The sequence below is a fragment of the Acanthopagrus latus genome, chromosome 15, assembly GCF_904848185.1.
Source record: "Acanthopagrus latus isolate v.2019 chromosome 15, fAcaLat1.1, whole genome shotgun sequence".
NCBI lineage: Eukaryota > Metazoa > Chordata > Actinopteri > Spariformes > Sparidae > Acanthopagrus > Acanthopagrus latus.
Genome location: NC_051053.1, coordinates 14,844,106 through 14,866,013, shown reverse-complemented (window position 1 = coordinate 14,866,013; position 21,908 = coordinate 14,844,106). Strand labels below are relative to the sequence as shown.

The 21,908-nt window shown below is 42.8% G+C and overlaps 3 protein-coding genes and 1 long non-coding RNA gene across 5 annotated transcripts in view; 3 read left to right on the top strand and 1 right to left on the bottom strand.

Moving 5' to 3' along the window:
- Positions 1-6,604, top strand: part of LOC119033923 (kinase non-catalytic C-lobe domain-containing protein 1) — a 40,007-nt gene extending 33,403 nt beyond the window's left edge. For both annotated transcript variants that reach the window (XM_037124525.1, XM_037124526.1), the window contains exons 27-31: positions 502-655; positions 1,390-1,512; positions 1,877-1,936; positions 2,411-2,568; positions 4,203-6,604. In XM_037124525.1, coding sequence (XP_036980420.1) covers positions 502-655; positions 1,390-1,512; positions 1,877-1,936; positions 2,411-2,568; positions 4,203-4,431 — 724 coding nt within the window. In that variant the 3' untranslated portion in view covers positions 4,432-6,604. The remainder of the gene's footprint in view (positions 1-501; positions 656-1,389; positions 1,513-1,876; positions 1,937-2,410; positions 2,569-4,202) is intronic.
- A 1,233-nt stretch (positions 6,605-7,837) lies between these two features.
- Positions 7,838-10,962, top strand: vox (ventral homeobox). The gene is made up of 3 exons (XM_037124528.1): positions 7,838-10,149; positions 10,250-10,479; positions 10,590-10,962. The coding sequence occupies exons 1-3, from the start codon at positions 9,897-9,899 to the stop codon at positions 10,833-10,835; spliced, it is 729 nt and encodes a 242-aa protein (XP_036980423.1). The 5' UTR covers positions 7,838-9,896; the 3' UTR covers positions 10,836-10,962.
- Positions 10,963-11,910: 948 nt separating this feature from the next.
- vent (ventral expressed homeobox) lies at positions 11,911-13,931 on the top strand. The gene is made up of 4 exons (XM_037124529.1): positions 11,911-11,985; positions 12,317-12,365; positions 12,502-13,142; positions 13,587-13,931. Exons 3-4 carry the CDS (start codon positions 12,885-12,887, stop codon positions 13,827-13,829), a joined length of 501 nt encoding a protein of 166 aa, XP_036980424.1. The 5' UTR covers positions 11,911-11,985; positions 12,317-12,365; positions 12,502-12,884; the 3' UTR covers positions 13,830-13,931.
- A 4,465-nt stretch (positions 13,932-18,396) lies between these two features.
- On the bottom strand, positions 18,397-19,476 carry LOC119033005. Its single transcript, XR_005079114.1, has 2 exons — positions 19,099-19,476; positions 18,397-19,000 (listed from the first exon to the last, which is right to left on the bottom strand). It is a non-coding gene; the product is annotated as an uncharacterized LOC119033005 (long non-coding RNA).
- Between the last annotated feature and the right edge of the window lie 2,432 nt (positions 19,477-21,908).

Below are 21,908 nucleotides of genomic sequence, written 5' to 3'. Positions count from 1 at the left end.
CAGGCTGTTCGAACAGTGCCACATGCTGAAAAGAAGTCTTATAAAATTCTTTACAAACACAGTTCCCCTTGAATTCATAATTCATAATTTACTTAATGTCACTGTGTCATCTGTGCAGAACTGACCAATGGTTGAATCTGATTTATGACCCCTGATGAATCGACTGTATGTCCTATGCAGTGTGTAGTGACATTTATTCTATAATCAGTACCAAAGGGGATATGTGAACATTAAGTATCAATTGATTAAGTTAAACGAGAAATGTGAAAAATACTTGCTTGTGTCAAAGGTGACACTGTCAACCAAAAGCTTATAACCCAAATATATCGAAAGAAGCATAGCTCATAACTCACATTTGGTCATCTCCAATCAGTGGATATCATTTTTGCAAAATCAATGACCCAAACAAAAAAAATCTATTATCAGCATTTCTGGTAAGAACCTACTTAATTTATATAATTTATGGTATCAGTTTCCACCATCTGTGTTTCCCTCCTCCAGGAATGTGTCTCAGCCGATCCCGCCAGCAGAGGGCAGCAGTCTGCTGTCGTGTGAAGGGACGCCGTCAGACAGATACCTCCAGCAGCTGCTCACATATGCTGACAGTGTCTCTAACTGGATCTCTGCTGAAATAGTCATCTGTGACTCCATCAAGGTGAGAGGAGACGTTACCGATGAAAGAAACAGGGTCAGCTGTGAAGAAAGGCAGCCGCTACTGTCACAGCACAGCTTTGATTTCTCATCGGACATGGGCTCTCGTGTCAGTCACAGACTTTCCCCCATATGTGCTTTCTGTTGCCTCTCTAGTGGCACGGCTGAACAGTTTATAGACGGGTAGGAAGCGAACATATGGGTCTGAAATCTGAGACTGATCTTTGTTTAATGTTCTTTTAGAGGCCTCATATGCAGCCATTGGTGCTTAAAATACTTAAAATACTGCATATCAGGACAGTTGTAGGTTACAGAAAGATGAAATTACAAGCTGGGGGGCAATACTTAAGACAAATAAAAAGAAAATTCAGAATTGCACTCAAATGTTTGAGAAAGAAAATCAAATATTCCTGGGATTAAAGTCACAACTTTTGTCAAGGAACCGTTTAAATGTTTAATATCTTTTATACTGAAATGAAAGCTTAACACTCCCTCTGACACTTCAGCTATTTGCAGTGTACTTCAACTGTCTCTGAATCGTCAGCTGGAGAAGGTTCTTGGTTGTTCGCTACTCGTCTGCTGGTCCTACCAGTGATCGTTTGTCCACATCCACAGATGAAAAAAAAAAGTGATGCAGCCTCCTGTAGTTCCAAAGAGGAAAAAAAACAGACCACAGTGGCATTTGCATTCTGCCACGCTTAGCATTTATCCTGGTTTTTTTTTTTTCCTCTCTCGAAGACACAAGTTGCTTTGCTGACCAAGTATCTGTGGATTGGAAAATACTGCTATGAATCCAGGAACTTTGCCACAGCTATGCAGGTCCTCAGAGGTCTGGAGAACGTGATCGTCAGGCAATTACCAGTAAGGCTGCATCTCAAAAAAATTGCTCCTCGCACACACAATGAGTTTCTGTAATAAGTCAGATGCCCTCGAGCTAAATGTTGTTCTCCGGCTCCGATAGAAGCGGCTGGTGTTTAATTGGTTTCACAAATGATAAATTAGCATTAATGCATTCAAATAAGGTGAGGAGAGTGTGAGTGCAGTGAGGAGGAATGTTGCCCATGAATAGCAGTAATTAAAAACCAGCAGTTAATGAAAATATAAGACATTTCCATATTTCCGGGCGGGTTATATTCATTAACTCTTGTGTTGCATTGAAGCCCGGGATATGGACGGTCTTCACTTTGGAGCTACTTAATAAAACTTTTCCTCTCTTTGCCAACAGGCTTGGAAACATCTGTCTTCCAAGGTGTGTGAGATCCTGGAGGAGCTACGAGCTGTTCAGGTGTGTGTGTGTGCCTGTATGTGTGTGTGCGTGTGTGTGTGTGTTCGGAGGTGTGTTTGAGCAAGCACACGCGTATGTTGTTTGTAACTGAAGGCTGGGCTGGTCACATATTGTGAAACTGGGCTGCAGGGCAAACAAATCAATAGAAAAACAGCTTCAAGCAACTTGCCGTGTGCTGAGGGCTTACAGCTGCCTCAGAAGAGCATGATGCATCAAACATTACGCACTGCTCTCTCACCGGCTTTTACCAGAAGTGACTGTATGCTCGCTTGGTTTTGAAATGTGGAGAGGTTTGGATTTGTTGAAAATCCTCCAAGAGTATTTCACTCATATTACACCGCTACGTTGGACGTGTTTATTACAGCGTCGAGCACCTGAGACTTTGGCTTAATTGGATTTTTTTTTCTTTCTAAATGTTCTATTCCGGTGAAAGACTAATTTATTCACTGTGCAGATGAATCGCTCTCTCCTCAGGTGTTTCTGAAGAGCGACGACCTGTGTCTGATGGGGGGAGAACACGCGAGGCGGAGGCCCACCCTGCCGTCGGTGCACATCCTGGCCATGCACGTCCAGCAGCTGGAGATCGGAGCCTTCACGCTCACCACAGGAGCCTACAAGTGGACCAAGCTCAGGTGAGGGGGAAGCTGGCTCATTTGCAGATCTCTTAAGCTGTTATTGATCCTATTTCTCCAACTACCATTATGTTCACTGGCCCCTTCTCGCCGTATATATATATATATATATATATATATATATATATATATATATATATATATATATATATATATATATATATATATATATACATATATATATATAATAAAATATCAAATATAAAGACAGAGTTTAATTTCTGGCCTACTGTAGTATAAATCCATCAAAGTTAAGAACAAGTGTCCTTATTTATGATGCGTTCACACGACCTGATACCACTTCATCTGCCACAGATATCAGATTAAAAGAAAATCTTTAGCACTGTTTCCAATGATGTGATCGTTAACTGTCTTATCAGCAGCTCAATATAAACTCTCTAGAGCACTGATGGTGAACTTATCAATGTGATGATGTCACTGTTACCGTTATCGGCATCCTTACTGCAGTCTCTCTGATCCAGCCAAAGCAAGATAAGTCGTTACTGTGTACAGGTTGTATATATATATATATATATATATATATATATATATATATATATATATATATATATATATATATATATATATATATATATATATATATATATATCACTTAACTAGCTGTTGTGTGCTACATTGGTATTTTCAGTTGGTATTAAATCAATAACAGTTCATCCATTATTGTTACTATGCTAACATTTAAGCCCACCAATATCCACAGGTTTTTATTTTTTTTTACAATCTCCTTTACAGCACTACTTGCTGAACTGAGCTCAAATCCACGTTTCCTTTTTAATTGGTACAAATAAGTGTTGGTAAAAGTAAAAAGCTTGGTACAAAAAAAAAATCAGTTGCGTTTGTGATTTCTGTGCTTCCGTAGCTGAAGGTGTTTACAAGCATCGTGTTTCAAATTTCAGAGCTCAAACATTCAGACATCTCATTTCTGGTGTAGACAGGAAGTTAAAATAGTCTCAACAACAAATTCATGTTGGAAACTGGCCAAACCCCGTCCCCTGCTCTAACGTTCCAACCATGATTTGTGCTCATTTAATGTTGTTAGAGGATGTGATATTGAAGAAATGTGCGCACAGCCAGTGGAATTAGCCTGCTACCTATCCTTGCGGTGACACAGTATATTAACAGTTAGTGTCATTACCTGATAATTAGCTCTCTCCACATTCCAACCATCCATCTATGACAAAGTCGGCCAACTCGCTACGAGGACTCTCTTTCCTGTGTCCTTCTCCTTCAATCCAATATGGCTGACCAGATGCTGAGGTCACAGCGAGTGGCGGTTGGATGGTAATGGCACAGCTGTTGAATTTGGGTTGTTGGTCGGGGTGCCAGTGTTGCACCAGATGGCGCCCGTGGGATGGGGTTTGATTGGAAAAGAGGTTTCGGGCCAGATGCTGAGAGGGGACTGGCTGTATCCAGATGCTGGGGTCAGGAGATCTAGCAGGGAAAGGCAGAGACACAGCTGCTCGCTGTGGACCCAGGGTTATCCCCGCTCTCTCCAAATTAGGTCACAGACGAAGCTGATGGTGCTGGCAGGAGGAAAATCAGGCGTAATATGCGGGATATAAAGTATTTTCATGTTTTCACTTTTCCTTTTGTCCTGCATTGCTCTCATCAAGGAGCATAGCAAAGGTCGTGAGTCAGGTCCACGCCTTCCAGGAGGCAGTGTGTCCCTACAGCCCGGACAGGGAGCTGCAGGCCTACCTTCGGCGGCGCATCGCCCGGCTCGCTACCTCTGACATCCACCTCCTGGCCTCCGATAGCGATGCCAACTTCCAGCAGTCCAGCGAGCGACAAACGCGGAGGATCCAGGACAAGCTGCGGAGGGTGAAGGCCACTTTCAAGTGAGCCCTGCCTCGGTCACAGCTCGCAGCCCATAGCGAGACACCAGCACCAGGTCAACACCTCGTGTGTGAGCCCAGACTGAGAGTCCAAGTCTCAGCCACGACCCACAGAGACCCACAGATGCCTCTGCTGTAGGGGCAGCAGAGTCTTGTGGACTGGAAACTTTTTCTTTTTTTTTTACTGCTATATGTTCTCATATTGTTTTTCAAACGGGCTCTTAATAATATCAGTGTAGAATTTCAGGCAATTTCAATTTAGAACTTTATTTATAACTCACATACTTAACATTTAATAGGTTCTGCTGTTGATCACATGTAGTTTCCCTCATTAAGCTGTTTTTGATATTAATAAGTAATGGACCATGTTTGTAATTTCCAATGATTCTTCCTCAGATCATACAGCATACTGACACAGCAGTATTTGTGAATTGACCCTCTAATCTACCTGTTAAGGCCTCTGTTTAATCTAATGCGGAGTGAAGATGGCAGCAATACAGAATGCTTGTTCAGCATCAAGGCTAGATTACTAACATGGGGAGGTGAGCAACTGCACTTGGGGTCACAACAGCCACACTGTGTAGCAATGAGATTATATTATCATTTGTAACTTTTAGAAATACGCACCACTAGAGCACAGTTTTAGATCTATCTGCCAATCTGTTGAATTCTGCTTTTTAGCCATGCTAGCAGCACATGACTCTTCCTTTGAGGAACAGATGTTAATGGTTGATGTGATTATCCCCTGACATGTCCTCTATTGCTGCCTTAAGGTTCACGTTCTGGTTTTCAGTGAATCAGGCCAGGGTGTTCCCAGGCTGACAGAGAGGTAAGAGGAGTGACATCATAGTTGGTTTATGAATTGAAGAGAAGGGTGTTACTTTAAATTTTACAGAACACAGGTTTGATGTGAAGTGCTTTATATAGAAAGTGTTGAAAGAGCAACAAGAAACATACTAAACATAAAAAAATACATCTAAATTATGTTGTGAGGACACTGATGAAAAAAGCTGAAAAGTGTCCGTCTAATAATAAAGACTTTTTTACTTTCTCCATGCACCTTAGAATTAGGTGAAGTTGTGCCAGAAACCCCTATTGTGCTTTAGCAGTTAGAGGTCATGCCTTGAAATTTGTATCAGAAATCGATTATTTGAGTGAAAACATTTTTGTCACCCACTATTTTGATAACTTTTTCATCATTTAGGACATTTTCCAAGCAAAAACGTCTTACATTTACTGGTTCCAGCTTCTTAAATGTAACGATTTGCAGCTTTTCTTTGTAATTTATGATAATAATTAGAGAGAGTCTTTGGGTTGCAGTTTGAAAAAGTCACTTAGGGCTCAGGGAAATTGTTATTTACTGTCTTTCTCTTTTTAAATTGACGTGTTAGAGCCTAAATAATTAATCTAAAGAATGATCAGCAGATTAATCTAGAATGAAAACAGTCTTGAGTTGCAGTCCCACTCCTGACAGGCATTCATAGTGTTGCACTTGGTTGTTCGCATGAAAAGGGGGACGATTAGTTTTTGTAAAAAGGTTCTGATACTCTGCTAGTGGTGTGCATATTCCTAAAATTAGATTATATTTACTCATCACACCACACGGCACACACTGTGCACGCTGCACAAAGACAGGGTGGGATGGAGCCCGGCAGCTGCTTTATCGCCCGGGCCCCCTAACAGGTTAATTCAGCCATGTCAACCATTCAAACAACATCTCCTTTATGTTGCTGAGACGTGTTTGACTTGTAGTAAGTGAGACCCGGGAATGCAGAATGCTTTCCATTTACCGAACAGTTTTTGTTTACCCATCGGCAGCTCACCAGATGAGATTTATCTGACCAGATGGGTGGATTAATATCTAATATTAATCCAATTTTTGCGGCGCAATGTGAAATGATTGCATTTATTATCATACTGTGTCTGGAAGGGGTAAAAAGCCAGACAAGCTCACTGTCATGACAATACCTTCCCATCGCGCAGGAGATGATACAACATAATGGGATGTCAGTGTGCAGAATGTTATTTGGGGAATGATGTTCAGTCCTTGTCTATTTTTCTATTTTTCTGCCCGCTCTCTCTCGTCCACGGTCTGCTGCCGTGAAACACGGCGTGGAGATGGAATGTGACGCGCCATGAAGATTTGCTTAATTTAGCCAAATAAATGAGATTTCATAAGCCCTGTCTTGCCAAAGCGTGTTATTGTCAGACTGTATCTGTGATGGGCTGGCTGTGTGGCAGGTTACAGCCCTGATACGTGGAATGTGGTGAGAGGAGCCGAGGCTGCTCGTCCTCTCCTCCTGCAGGGATTTAATGACTTCAGAGTGAAATTAGGGTGCGTTTCCTCTTGATTATCACCAGGGGATTTGTTGTGGTGTAATGGTTGAGTCTTACTTGACGCCAGCAGACAAACCCTGACACCCAGGCCGAGGGACCCCTTGTATTTTGATGACCTTACTTCCCCAATGTTTGGGGCCCCACAGACTCCACAGCTGTATGTGTAAAAATAATGATACTAAGAATTACAAATGAAGCAATATCTTTCACTTAAAATCACTCCCTTTGCCTCCAACTAGCTGTCACTAGGGACTCGATATGGAAATGACCATAGAAGAAATTGTTATTACAGCAACTCAAGATATTTCCTGTTTTCCGTGTTATACGTGCTACGTATGAACAAATATTTTTGTAATATTCATTTACAGACACAGAAATGACCGTATTTTTTCCACGTACTGCAATATTACCTATGTTTGGGGTCAGTTAGTACGAGATATTATAAACAAACTGTTAAAAAGCTCCAGTACCATCATTTCAATACTGTCATGTTTTTATCCGTGTTCATTTGGTTGGTGTGTCAGCAGGATAACACAGAAACTACAGAATGGATTTCCACAAAACTTGGATGGAGGATGGTTCTCAGCCCAGAAAAGACCCCCATTAACTTGGCGAGGATCCAGATAAAGGAGCTGTTCCAGAAATGTGTCCTTACTTTCTTTAATATTGTAAGAAACCTGGATAGTGAGCTTATGTTATGGTGAGGCAGCTTTGGTCAGAAAGATGAGGTCAACTTGTTAGCAGACACTAAAAAAAGAAAAAGTCATTAGGTAGAGATGCGATACAGGAATGAACAGCATGTATTTGAGCTGGTGAAATGTAGCTACGCACATTTACTCAATTAAGTATGATTTTGAGCTACTTCAATGTCCTTATTTTGTTTTTGTTTTTTTTTTTATCATGCTTCATATTCCTACTTCACCACATTTGAGAGGGAATTGCCACATTGTTTGCTCCACTGCATTAATCTGACAGCTAAGGTTACTTTACTAAGCAATTATTGTCCCTGTCAAATACACACAGACTTGTGCCATAGTCTATCAAAATCTTTTGGCTGGGTGGGAGGAGGGGGGGGCATGACCTCAGTGTTTCTAAAAACCATGTCTGCGGCCCTGATCAGAATACAGTCGCTCTGCTGCGGTCCTGGCTCCGCGGGGACAGACGGGGCAGAGGAGAGGAAATGGTCGCAGTGTGAAGGAGACGTCCCGGGTGCCTCTCATTGTGCCAGGGCGCAGCTTCAAAGCCTCCGAGATAAAGCGCCCCGGAGGGCTGGAGGGGGACTCCTGCCTCCACAGAGACAGATCACCGATAACAGACACGGCCAGGCCCACTCTCTTATCTGCTCTGTCGTATAACTAAACGATCAGTTTAGCGCCATTGTCCCCGAGCCGCTGCGTGCGGAGATCTGTCAGAGGAGGAGCGGATCCTGCGGGTCAGTCTGCCGGACAGAGATGTGATGTGATCACTGCCAGTCCCTGTGCGTGTGGAGCCGATCATAATGAGTCTCAATCTGATTAATCTCAGTGAAGTAATATCGATTTTTAATTGATTGCAGATGTGATATTAATAGAGGCCCTCAGCGGTCGATCTGAGGACCCCACCACCCACACCCCCGCGGACCTGTTTGCGCTCACAGTGCTCTCGCAGCTTCCTCGCAGCTTGTTTTAACATATTTGCATGTGAAGGGGCCACAATCAGCCCTAATTGTGTTGCTACTGTAATACCTTTGATCTGTGATGTTTGAAGCGGCCCGAGCCAAACGCTGGCGCCAGCACCCACCGGGGCGTCAGCCACATGTCAACACCGAGCCACCGGCTGCCCACTGCGGCCAACAGCGGCTCCCTGCGCACCCGAGGAGTCTGATGTGCTGGAGGATATGATCGACGTATGGACATCTTGTTTTTCTCACTTTGAAAATTCTGTCCACATGATCACTGAGATGTCTGTTGCAGACCCAGATCAAGCGTCCTACAGAAGCCAGATGATGAGCAATGTTTAATCAGCGCTGTGAAAAGTACCCCCAAATACTTGAGTGAAAGTACGGATGTTGTGTTAAAACATCACTTTGGTGAATGTGAAAGTGATGGGAAAGTTTGGAGAATGTGCTAGAGTATCACAAGCACAAGTACTTAGTTGGGCTCAGAATGTGGTGAAGTGTGAAGTAGCAGAGAATTTGAATATTTTAAGAAAGACGGACAAGTACCTCAAAGTTGTACTCAAGTACAGTACTCTGAGTTACATTCCAACCCTGCTCTTAACAGATCAGTAATATTTGCATTAAGCACTAGAATATGGGGCTGCTCATTAAAACTAAACTACAAGAGAAGATACATGACAAGATGTCCAGTGTGTTTCAGTGTACAAAACAAATACACAACGACTGGGAACTTGAGCCGGTGTCACAGTTTAACAGAATTACACTTCATGAGTTATTGCTCCTGATACATTCATAGGCAGCCTTGTCAAGTCTGGGCAAATTATGAAGATTTGAGAAAAATGTCACTTGTGATTATAGTTGTGAAATGATTATAGTGGGCTGTAGTACGAGCTCTCAGGTGGAACATTCAAACACTCAAGTGAAGCCCTCAGTTACTTAGTCACCAGCACACAAGTGATAATAATCCTACACTCTGTGTTTTGGCTCTATTGGATTATGATACTGAGAGAGACAGTGGGTCAGATCAAATCGAAGGAAATGAAGTTTAAGAATGAGAGTCTTGACTGAGACGAGACACTTTGACACCTCTCCGCGATGCGACTGTATGCAGCAGCAGCAGCAGCAGCAGCAGCAGCAGCGGGGACATGAAAGCCTCCACCTCTGCAGGAGATACAGCTGTTTCTGCGGGGCCCCCGGTTTCAGTCGGGCCGGACAAATGTATGAGCTCAGGAGGGTTCTCACAGACTCGGCGGCGCCAGGTCTTCACACACTCACAGGATATGTAAAGACTTCAATAACGAGCCATTAACCCCTAATCATCGGGATCGATCAGGCGTTAACAAGGCCCTCTACATATGCAAATGCGGACGAGGGGCCGGGGCCCCTATAAAAGCCGAGCCTGGACCGGGCAGCCGCCACCACACACACTCCCTCTGACACTTGCTGGATTTACAGGTCAGTGAGCAGCGCTGCCAAACATGGTGAAATACTTTTCAGTGGACTGGCTGGCCCAGAGCCATCACAACACGGCGCAGGCTCGGGAGCGCGGAGCTGGCACGGATTCCTCACCGACCTGCAGACCTCACGTTCCCTGCGTGGTGCAGCCGCGCCCGCCGACTCTTGGCAAGAGTCACCTGCAGCCCAAACCCAAAACTCCAAAGCCTGCCGAGCGCACGGAGATCAGCGGACAGCAGGACTCCAGCCTGTGCTCACCTCTGCATCCAACAAGCTGTAAGTAGCCTCAAAACTAACCTCGCTCTGAAGCAGTGAATCCAGCTTTTTTTTTACGCACGAGCGGTGTGTCTTAACCAGTTGTCTCTCCTCTCTCCAGTGTCAGAGACGAGCGGGTACTCCTCCGGGTACGAGAGCGAGGCGGCTTCCTCCGAGTGTCTCTCCGTGGACGAGGGGAGCGAGCTGGAGAGCGGACCACAGCGGCGGGTGCGCACAAAGTTCAGCCCGGAGCAGATCAGCAGACTGGAGAAGATCTTCAACAAGCACAAGTACCTGGACGCAGGGGAGAGAGTGAAGACGGCGCAGAAGCTCAGCCTCACAGAAACACAGGTAGGAGCAGACTCTCAATGCAAAGACATCGCGTGTTTTAATAGCATCAGATGGATCAGTCTCCGCTCTGCATCGCTTTTATGCTAACTTTATCTTTGCGCTTCTCTCAGGTGAGGACCTGGTTCCAGAACAGGAGGATGAAGCTGAAGCGGGAGGTGCAGGACTACCTCGCTCCTCAAGCCCCCCCGGTGATGTTCCAGCCTCTGACCCCGGCTCAGTACCACAGCATGGCCGGACAGCGACCCCACTACCCGGCCAGCGGCCCGGCCTTCTACCCCCTCCCCGTCCCGCAGCTGCTCCTGCAGCAGCAGATGCCTCCTCACCACATGCTGCACCGCAGCCCGCATTTCTACTGAGCAGCTGTCAACCACAGAGACTTTTCCGACTGAAACACTTAGAATCCACAGAAGTGCAATCAAAGAGTTGTTTGAGATTTTTTTTATATATATAATATTTTATATAAAATAGTGTAAAAAATTTACAGAGAAGTCTATTTATAATTGAATAAAGTTTATCTTCAAACTGAAGCACTGGACTCTGCGTTTTCTCGACTTTGTCTTCCCTCTGCACACACAACATATGAGCTGTTAGATGCCGATGATGTTATCTGGACCGCAGGATTAGTCCAACGTGAATAGATCATCCTGTCTTTCATCTTGAGCCGGGAGGAGGTCAGAAGACGGGGCAGATAAAGATGGGTGTTGTCCATTAAGGTTTAAGGGTCTTATCAGAGCTCATTGTATAGATCCCTCCGCTTTGATCCTCTCACAGTAATCAAGCTGATGGGAGACATAAACAGATCAGAGTGGATGAAATCACTCAGGATTGGTCACGTTGAGACAGAAAGCCAAAAACAGCCGCAGCAGTAGATTCCCCGTGCGCGTCTCATACAGACATTGTGGTTTCTTTTGCCTCGCCAATGACCATATGCTGGCTGCGCTTTCATATGCGTTGTTTGTCCCCCCACCACTGCACTTCAAAGGCCAGCTAACGGGGAGATCATGGTCGACAATTAGTCGTAATTAAGCCGCTCATTGATGAGTTTACACTTGCAGCAGGAGCCCTCCGGCCCGGCTCCAGAGAGTCTGGGCCTTTGTGTGGACAGTGATCCTGACCTCTGGTTTGAAGTCTGAGCCCTGCAGATAAATTGAGCCCTGATTGTGTGATGAGATCTGGGCGATAGAGAACTTGATTCGCCACTTAAGGGTCATTAAAGGTCGATATACCTGATTTTTCCTTCTTTATTTATTTATTATTTTTTTTATTTTGTTGCAAGTAATACAGTCGATGATGATTTAAATCATTATTCTGCTTTCGGAGCCTGAGAGGTGACTTGAGGTGTGAAGGTGCCCTGAGGGGCCTTCAGCAAAAGTCTCATTCACATAAAGTCAAATAAAGATCAAACGGAAGCTTCTCACTTTCTGACCGTCCTGGTCCCACCATGAGGCTCCAGCCAAAATCATGAAGGAAGAAAGAGAAACAAAAAAAAAAAGTCTCAATAAACAAGTGAATAGGTCATCACATGCAACAAAAATACATGCGAGAAACAATTAATTCATAACTTTTGACCTAAACTGATATTTCTGTTCACCTTTGTATCAGTTCCTCCAACTTCTATTTAATTTTATCATTTGCTTTAAATGTTTTTATTTAGGTATTATCTTACAAAATGCAATGAAAGTACTACAGGCAGAATTATGTCAAGACATACATTTGAAAATGACTGAATAAAATTGGAAAGTAAATTTAAAAAAGAAAAACATTTTTGGTACATTTAATAAACATTCATTTATTTACCTTTATTTATCATATTTTTCCTTTTGTTTTATTCTGACAGGGTCAGTCCTCCACACTTCACCAGATGGCTCTATGCTCAGACAGCTTCGGTCAGTCACAGATCTGACAGCTAAGCTTGAGACTGATTAGTTGAATAAAATGCTTTTAATTTGGTGGGTTTTGTTGTCTTAGAGCACTAACTTATGAACATTTGTTAAATTCTGTCATTAATGGACATTGATTCAGAGCGTTTAGGGCCCAGTGAGACTCAAAGCCCACTAGAAACAGTTCTTCGTTTGGTCAACATGTGACAGTCTGCGCTCAGGAGCGGAAGTGGCCCTGGATCACTTCATGCAGAGATCATTGAGTCTCTGAGCTGCCAGGTAACTGATACTCAGACTCGGTGGCGCCGGAGCGTCTCAGCCCAGCCGCGGACGTGAGAAAAACCACAGCCCGGCCTCTATTAACCTCAATTACAACGACCATCAAGTTTCTATCGTTCCGTCGAGATCCCATTGCATATGCAAATAAACACGTGTGTCCCTCATATAAAGCTGCCAGGAGTCACCGAGGGGCAGCAACACACATACACACACACACCTTAAGATCACTGCTTGGATAATTAGAAAATGGCAAACTTCTCTGTAGAGTGGCTTGCCAGAAGTTGTTACGAAGAGACGACCCCTCATTCAGAAGTCCATAAGGAAACGGAGGGATTTAAGACCTCGAGAAGCCAATGCACTCCAACTTCTCCAAACAGACGGCTGAGGACCAAGTTCACCTCGGAGCAGGTCGGCCGACTGGAGGGCACCTTCAGCAAGCACAAGTACCTGGGTGCTGTGCAGAGGAGGAAGATCGCTGAGAAGCTGAGCCTGTCCGAGACTCAGGTGAGTCTGAGGCTGTGTTTATGAGGGACAGTCGCGAACACTTTCGAATCCGTTTGGTTTGATTTGATTAAGAGTTATTTAACGATGGAGTGCTTTATAAACTATTTGTTAAGCGGTTGTAACGAGTTTACAAACATCGCAGATAATGTTTATGAATGAACTACACTGCATTTACAAGTACTGACAAATTATTACAAACACCTGGCGCTACGTTACCAATAAAAATGGCTTGCTAAAGGTTTAATAACGCATGTGGCTGTGTGGCTGTGTATTGACAGTTATATAACCTTTACCTACAGATGAACTGTAAATGCACCATTTATTTATGCTGTTTACGTTTAGGTCGTCAAAGTGTAGTTTGGATTTCTCTCAGTAAAAAATAGTCATCATGGTTCATGACTGCATGTGGTCCTTTGGTTAAAGGTGTGCCCTGTTGTTTGCCAGGTGAAAACGTGGTTCCAGAACCGGAGGATGAAGCTGAAGCGGGAGGTCCAGGATCAGCGCGCAGACTTCCTGTCGGTCCCGGCCTCCCTGCTGCCTCCTCTGCTCCTTCAGCACCCCGTCCTGAGCGGACAGCTCCCCGCGGCCCGCAGCGGCTTCTATCCGCAGCTGCAGCCGCTGCACAGAGCCGCCCTGCCGGCTGCAGCTCTGCACCACCCGGTCCTCATGGCTCCACTCTACTACTGAGCTCTGTCTGCCCTCTGACAGATGTTTGTCTAGAATCTAGATATATTTTACAGTGCTCTCTTTTAAAGAGAGGTTTTAAAATGTATATTAAAGTCTAAAGCACTAAAGTAGGCCTATATATTGATGTAAATGTGTTTGCTGTAAATTTTCTATGTTTTCTTGTCACAAATAAAATAGTATTAAACTCTTGAGACTTTTCACCTTTTTCTTTATTTTAATCAAACTGCCTGGAATATTAGTGCTGTTTTGTTAAAGGAGCACTATGTAAGACATTTTAATCAAAAGAGAAACTAAAAGAAACAAACTCTCTTTGTTTTTTTGTGACTCAGTACACTGAATAAACAAACTGAGCTTAAAGGACAGCACAGTTTCATAGTGTTTTACTTTGTTTATATGTGGCGGACCCTGCCACATTTCTGATGTCAACCAGTATCCTGGGGACCTTATGTTCCACTGAGAACTGCTTATTTATCCAGTGTTGGAAAAATAAATATTTCTGAGTTTGTATTTTTACCAGTTACCTCATTAATCAGAATTGCTTTTATTGCCAAATAATTTTACACACACAATGAATTTGGTGTGGTGTGTACATTTAAAACAACAAACAATACAAAAATACTTAAAAGACATAATAAACCTGTTAATACATAATTTATATAGCATATGCATATATAGTACATATATTCTTTATATGTAGTGTGAATATAAATATAGAGTGACTGGTTTTAAAGTTGGTGAAGAATGTCCAGATGGGTCAAGTAGTGTATAAAGTTTGACCTAGATTGTACAGGTCACAGTAGATACTGTGCAAAACAAGAGCCAATTCTAATATTGTAATTATTAAAATAATGAGTTTTAATTGCTTCTTAGAAACTACAGACTGCCCCTTTAAACAGCAGTTAGTTGTTATCACTGCTCACAAACAATTAAATGCCTTATAACAATTTATTGGGGAAAAAATATCATGTAGTACATACATTATCATGGTGGTCATTGATGCATATAAACCATTATGACTCCTTAATAAGTTGTTTAGATAATAAATCTCTGAGTTTGTATTTTGACCTCATGAATGTTGTAAATACCAAAATTCTGATTTTGAATTTCCACATAATGCCCCTTTAAGTCATCACCCAGTTGAGTATTACTTCTGCAGTCCGCACATTAAATCACTCATAACATCTATTTTGCTTTATTATAGTGATACAGATTTTGATTATATTTTACAGGTGAATCTTGAATGAATGAATCGTGCATTTTCTAACAGACGATTAGATACTATCCTTGTAAAAACACACGAGTGAGACGTGATCGGGACGTCCAGGCAGTCGCCATCTGCTGCATCTCTGACAACAAAAGCAACAAATGGCTCATTCTATCTTCACCACGCTGTGATGGATTCCCGCTCCTGATCTCCATCTAGGTGGAAAAACTTCATAGACGTCATGTGATCTAGATGTACATGGAAGACCAGGACCAGGAGCTGCCGTCTCCCTCCCCGGCAGATATTTTTCATCTGGCGTCCGGTGTCGTGGCTCCAAGCTGTGATCGCTCTCCGCTCTGTTGTAGACCTGCCATCTTCAAACGGGACATCAAAGCGGAGGTAACAGCCAGATCATTGAGCTCTATTGTCTCCACATTGAACCGTTCGCACTTACTCGAGAGACGCAGAGGAGCGGCGCCCTCCAGTCTGCCAGGGGAGGTGTGTATTGCCTCACGTTGAAGTCATTAGGTGGCACCACCTAAACAGGTATCTGATTGAGTCACTGCGCTGTCATGAAGCTCCTGATGCCCCGTCCACTCATGATTCAGAAATGTACAATCTACTACCCCTGACATGTGCAGATCTGAGCTCCCTTGGCAGGTCTCAGCTGATTCTGAGGTGGTGTGAGGTGATCCAGCAGCCTCTACACCCCTGCAAGTACCTCTGAAAAGAAAATAAATACTGACACCTCCCAGCAGGAGGCACAATTATCAAAGGATACATTAGAATCCCATGCATCACTAACTCCTATAATGAGAAGAACATTATTCATTTAAAGGCTTGCTGGACCATACATCCATTTAGCCTCTTCACAGCGCAGCAGACAGTGCAGGGGCCCGGGTCTGCAGCGTCGACTGTAACTGGGGCTGTTCCTGCCGCTGACGGCAACGCAAGCATCAATAAATGATCCATTGTGAGAGGGCACAGAGTGGCCGGCCTGAATGACAATGAGCGTTTCACTGATCCTTTTTCAGGCAGGTGAGCGGAGAGGTGAAGAGGTGCTAACGGCCTGACTGAAGCCTGATGGCAGCAGACGGGCTGGAGCCGAGGGCGGTGACGGGGAGAGGGGCCAAAGGTTGTTTACAAGTTCGGTGAGAAGGAGCCGCTAATGAGATCTCCAACATCAACTGGTGGTTGTAGTGATGGAATTAAGCTGGTGGTGTTTGGCTTCCAGGGGGATGATTTCAGCTGCATTTGGCTTTTGCCCGAAGAGGCACTGTGAAGGTTTGGAGAGGAAATTCAAAGGCAGGGTTTTACTATTTGCAATATGAATGAGGTGACAACACGAGCGCAGAAATATTTAGCTTTGCCATAACTAAATAAACAGGCTGTCAGAGGAAAATAAGGTCCTCAGGGCACTGTGTGGAACTAGAAAGGTGGCAGGGTCTGCCACATATCAACAAAGTAAAACAGTCTCAAACTGTGTTGTCTTTTAACGACAGTTTAGAGTGTCAAGGAAGATCCTCCTCTTCCAATTAAAATGTGTTCCTCAAAACTGCGTAGTGCACGTTTAAAATCACCAAAAGAAAGGTGTGGTTGATGATCAGAATCAGGATCAAATGAGTCTAAATATCTTTGTGCAGTGAATAATGAAAAACTACTACTGGAGGTGTGATCCACATGTGAGCTAAAGGCGGAAGTAAGATTGCTGATATGTCTGGCAAGATTGTGGGTAAACAACAACACAGTGTGTCAATACTTTGTGTGGACTGAAAGGATGATATGACGTTGGGCGAGCAGCGGGGTACAACATGGACAGGCTGGCAGGTCGTCACATGGCCGACACAGAGAGACAAACAGTAAGCAGAGGCCTCAGTGATGACTGCTGCACTAAAGTTATATCCTGAAGTATCATTTTGAGGTACCTGTGCTGAATATTTATATTTTATGTGACTTTATACTCCATTACAAGGCAAATTCGAAGCAAATTTTCATTCTACTCAGCTGCATTTGTGTGACAGACATATAGCTCCAAGTTACTCTGCAGGTTGAACTTTATATTAAAAAAACATTTAATATTTTTCTAAATTTCCTTTTTTTTTTTTTTTTTTTAGAATTTATTTGCCTTTATTTAACCGGGTAATTCCAACTGAGATCACAGATCTGTTTGACAAGGGAGACCTGGTCAAGAATGGCAGCATCACAGAGTTACAGCAGTAAACAGTGACACACACAAAGACAGACAGACTTTGTGATTTCACCATAATTTTAAAACTGATAGGTGGTACAAAATTTTATAGTTATTTTATTTCATTTTATTTTAATAGTACAAGTTCAGCCTGTAGATAAAATATGTTTATAAAAGCTTTCTTTCCTGATTCAGTATGGAGTCTGGGAACAACAAAAGTCGCAAAATATCGAGACAGACTTCAATTTCCATATATTTTTTAAAAAAGTTTGAAAGAGAGGATAAGTAAACAGGAAGTTTGACAAGTGTTTATAACATAACCAACCTTTTTGTCTCGTTGCCCTCAAAAGCAACCACAACATAGAAACATTTAACCTCTAAACTTATTTCCATCTGAATAACTGTTCAAGGACAAATAAGCTAAATAGCTCCAATATTTCACCAAAAAAATCTCTGACTTGTGTTGCAGCATTTATTTTTTCTTCATCTTTCCTCTCCTTCAAATCATCTCACCCCCTCAGAGTTATCTCCTGACTGTTCGGAGGGGCCTGACCCCTCAGTTGAAGCAGCAGTATAGCGCAACTTACTTTCTTATGCATCGCCAGTCGCATTATGTTTTTATATATAATCAGTCAAATGAGTCATTTTTCAAATTCAGAAGGAGAACTTTTAATTTTGATTTATTTGATGCTGATACTTCTGCACTTTTGCTGAGGTGGGATACAGAACTTGTGATGTAGCTTTGATAAAATACTTTTCGTACTGAGGACTTCTTCCACCACCGCCCTTTTCATTTAATCTTTTCATTAAAGAGTGAAAATAGATAATTACATATCGACAGTCTTGCTTTTGGCATCAAAAACATATTAATACCAATTTAATAGACCGTAAGTTATTTGGTGGTCACACACAGGGCAGTTTTGGCAGTCTATAATGACAACACTGTGAGCAAGAAACAAAACTGTGATTAAAACTGCTAAATCGGATTAAAATGTCTTGTTTTTAGGACGTTAAAGCAGCAATACTGAGGCAATTTCTTGGGCACCTTTTGCCCATCAGAGTAGCCCAAAAAAATTGCCTAGTGCATCACCACCCTAAGTCGTTTAACTGCACTGTGTGATTCAGACGCCTCAACTCAAAGACCCCATTTTCTAACAGAATACATGAACGTCAAGTCCAGTAATTAAAGTCAAGATGCCTTTATTCAAAAACAAAACAGCAGACAAATGATCCAGAAGCAAACGATGTTTTAAAATGAACAATGACGTAGCATAAAAAGTTAACATCACCTCACTTCAAACACACAACAACGTTGTCAAGGATGAGTGTGATGAAATCTGAGTTCTGGTATTACACGAAAACAAATCACAGAGACACAAAAAAATCACCTGCGGTCAGAGCGTGGGGGAGTTTGCACCCCTCTATCCTCCTTACAGCAGGTCCACGGCCAGCCCGAGCCCAGTGTGTGTGCTTTGAGGTCAGCTGTCATGCGGAGAGGATGATGAAACGGCCGTCTGCCCGGTGGAATACCTCTGCAGCCCCATTTTCCCATGCCCTATGCCTCTTTAAAGTTACATCTGAAAAAGGTATATGCATAGGAAAAAGGAACAGCGAGTGCAAAGAGCGCCGTGGGCCTCGTCTCTGCCCGCCGGAGCCTGGAGGGCAGGGAGGAGAGAAGCTCGTCAGTTACGTGAGGACATGCAGAACAGATGTAATAACTCACAAGATTCCTTCACTCTCGGCCTGCCGTGTGGAGGCAGCGGGCCGTGGCTGTCGGATCTAAAAATGAAATGAAATGCATGTTCTGAGAAAAGGTGCACTTTTCGATTCTAACAATTCAGTTCCTGAAAATGAGTAAAAGGGTGAAGAGGACTTACCCTGCAAATGTGCAGATGAGTGTCTCCTGGGAAGGCAACCTCCTCCTGGACATTTATCCCCCCACGGGGACCTTGAAGATGTTTAGGAAAAGACAAAGTAGCTGTTGTCTGTGCTCACTCAGCACTCCCTCTTGGTGTCGAGCCATGGCGACACACCTGTGCGAGCCACAGATGGAGCCCAGAGGAAAACAAAACCGTCCACGACAGTGATACGCATAGCTCGGATGCCTATGCAAAGTTCATTGTCTGTGGTCAGCAGTGAAACTTGTTGCGGTGATTATCTGCTGTCTGGCACGCGCTGCGGGGGAAATGTTCGGGACGACTTGTTCCTGCCACTGGAGGAGTTTCTTATCTGTTCAGGGTTTATTCGCTCCCTTCCTCTCTCCCACAAGAGGGGCCCCCATGCTTTTTAGCACTCAAGGTCTCCAGACAAGGACTCTCAGGGTGTGCTGAAGTGAAACACACACACACACGCACAGGCTGTGTGTGTGTGTGTGTGTGTGTGTGTGTGTGTGTGTGTGTGTGTGTGTGTGTGTGTGTGTGTGTGTGTGTAGTGTTATGGCAGGGAGTGTTGTGGCATGTCAAGGCCAGTGCAACCAGCCGAAGATGAAACTGTGCTCGTTCCACTGAACCTCTGAGTTTGCACCATTAAGAGCAGCAGTCGTACATCACAGGGTTTAGTAAAGGCAGATCTATCTTAGACGATCACGGTGGACCAGCCGAGGTCACCTCACAGCACACCGTAACGTGGCACACATCTGTGGGTGGCTAAAGATGCTGGCGATGAGCAGGAGACCATTGCTTCATCACCCGACGTGAATATCACATATCAGTATCACAGAAGTATGAGCTACCCCAACGTCATTCATGCAGGAGGCTGATGTGCTTTACAACGACAGGAATAATCCCGGCTGCAATCTTAAAAAGCCTTTATTCACACTCAAAGAGAAATGGTTTGAAACATATCAAAGCCAGAAAGATAAATATGCAGTGATGAATGGTAACTAAGTGCATTTAGTCATGTACTGTAAGTAAGTACAATTATGAGGGACTTGTTCTTCACAAATGATGCACTTTTACTCCACTACATTTTTCTTTTGTTACATTTAACTTTATTTAAATGCATGCTGCATCTGAGCCAAAGTAAATGAATTCATTATATCATTAGCTGGAATAAAAAACAGCGAAATGTACAAGATTTCATGTTAAAACATTATTTTGGTAAAAGTGAAAGTCACCTAGTCTTTGAGTAAAAGTCTGATAGTAGTATCTGACATGGAGTAAAGTGCAAGTATGTCAACATTGTACCTAAGTAGCCTACCGTACTTAAAGTAAATGTGAATGTACTTAGTTACATCACATAACTGAATATACATGCATGTAAACACGAACATTTTCTGATGTATTTCGGATTGTTAAATACATTTAATTTCAGATACATTAAGACTTCTATTCAAGTGTTGTTTGTATGGGTGACTTTCACTTTTACAAAAACACAACAGCTTAACTTTTACTCAAGTATGACTTCTGACTTTTTCACTGTCTCCCTTGTAGACCTAATTTATCTCCACAACTTAGGACTCACAGGTGGTGCTTTGGATTTGGGGTGAAAAAAATACATATATGAAGCTATATGGTAGTTGTGATTTAATCTTCTGATTTCCAGAAAATATAAACATTTCACTGATTGTACTGAGAGTTGTATTGAGTCACACAGTCTGCATACACCAGAAATGTTCTCATCTGTTCCTACTGCAAAGCAGGAAGGTGAGAGTCCCAAACTACTGGCTAAACATTCTACTTTAGTAGAATGACTATTTTAATTTTATAACTCTCTTTTAACCCCTTAAAATGACATTAGTGTCTTCTGAAGGCCGTCATGGGCTCAGTTTTTAACATTTATTTAAGGGTTAGCACCATAGAAATCTTGAAATTAGAATGAATCCGCTGATACCAAACATGTCGTGCTAGCTTACAGGGAAAGGATCTAAATATCGCTCCAACAACTGCTAGTATTATTATTAGCTTTAACTGTTTTTATAGTGTGTTAGCTGTAAACTGTGCTCACCTTTCTTTTGAAAGAAAGTTGTGAGGCGTTGTCTTCCCTCTCCTTGCTTTCTTTCCCTTTCTGCCTTTTCCTTTTGTGTAAGGCTCCCTGATTTTGCTTTCTTGGGGAAAGACATGTCTTGGTAAGCAGCAGACACTCGGCTCGTTAAGCTGTTTGGAGACGCACCTTCCCACCTGTAACTGCAGGGATGGACTGAACCATTATGTATTGTGAGGGGGGAGAGGGGCGTCAGACAGCCTCCGTGATCTTTTATTTATACAAAGTAAAGTCTCTCAGCCGATTTATTCTGCCAATTTTAACTTAATTATGACACTAATTACTTAGAAATTAAAAAAAGAAAAAACATCATTTTTATTTCAGGCCTTTCATGGGCCCCCTCCCCCACTGGGGCCCTGGTAATTAGTCCCACTTTTCCCCCCATTCAGATGCTAGTGTGTGTGTGTGTGTGTGTGTGCGTGTGTGTGTGTGTGTGTGTATATATATATATATATATATATATATATATATATATATATATATAGTGTGTGTGTATAGTGTGTATATATATAGTGTGTGTGTGTGTGTGCGTGTGTGTGTGTATATATATATATATATATATATATATATATATATATATATATATATATATATATATATATATATATATATATATATATATAAACAGTGTCTGAGCTGTTAGAATTGAGAAAAATGGAAAGTGGGTCACAATTTTTCTTTTATGTTGTACATACTCATCGATCTA

What these genes read in the sequence shown, in the direction of transcription:
- vent (XM_037124529.1), top strand. Translation starts at nt 12,885, where the DNA reads ATGGCAAACTTCTCTGTAGAGTGGCTTGCCAGAAGTTGTTACGAAGAG. An exon ending in TGAGCCTGTCCGAGACTCAG is followed by an intron (nt 13,143 to 13,586) that starts GTGAGTCTGAGG and finishes GTTGTTTGCCAG; the next exon opens with GTGAAAACGTGGTTCCAGAA.
- vox (XM_037124528.1), top strand. Translation starts at nt 9,897, where the DNA reads ATGGTGAAATACTTTTCAGTGGACTGGCTGGCCCAGAGCCATCACAAC. An exon ending in ACCTCTGCATCCAACAAGCT is followed by an intron (nt 10,150 to 10,249) that starts GTAAGTAGCCTC and finishes TCCTCTCTCCAG; the next exon opens with TGTCAGAGACGAGCGGGTAC. An exon ending in TCAGCCTCACAGAAACACAG is followed by an intron (nt 10,480 to 10,589) that starts GTAGGAGCAGAC and finishes CGCTTCTCTCAG; the next exon opens with GTGAGGACCTGGTTCCAGAA.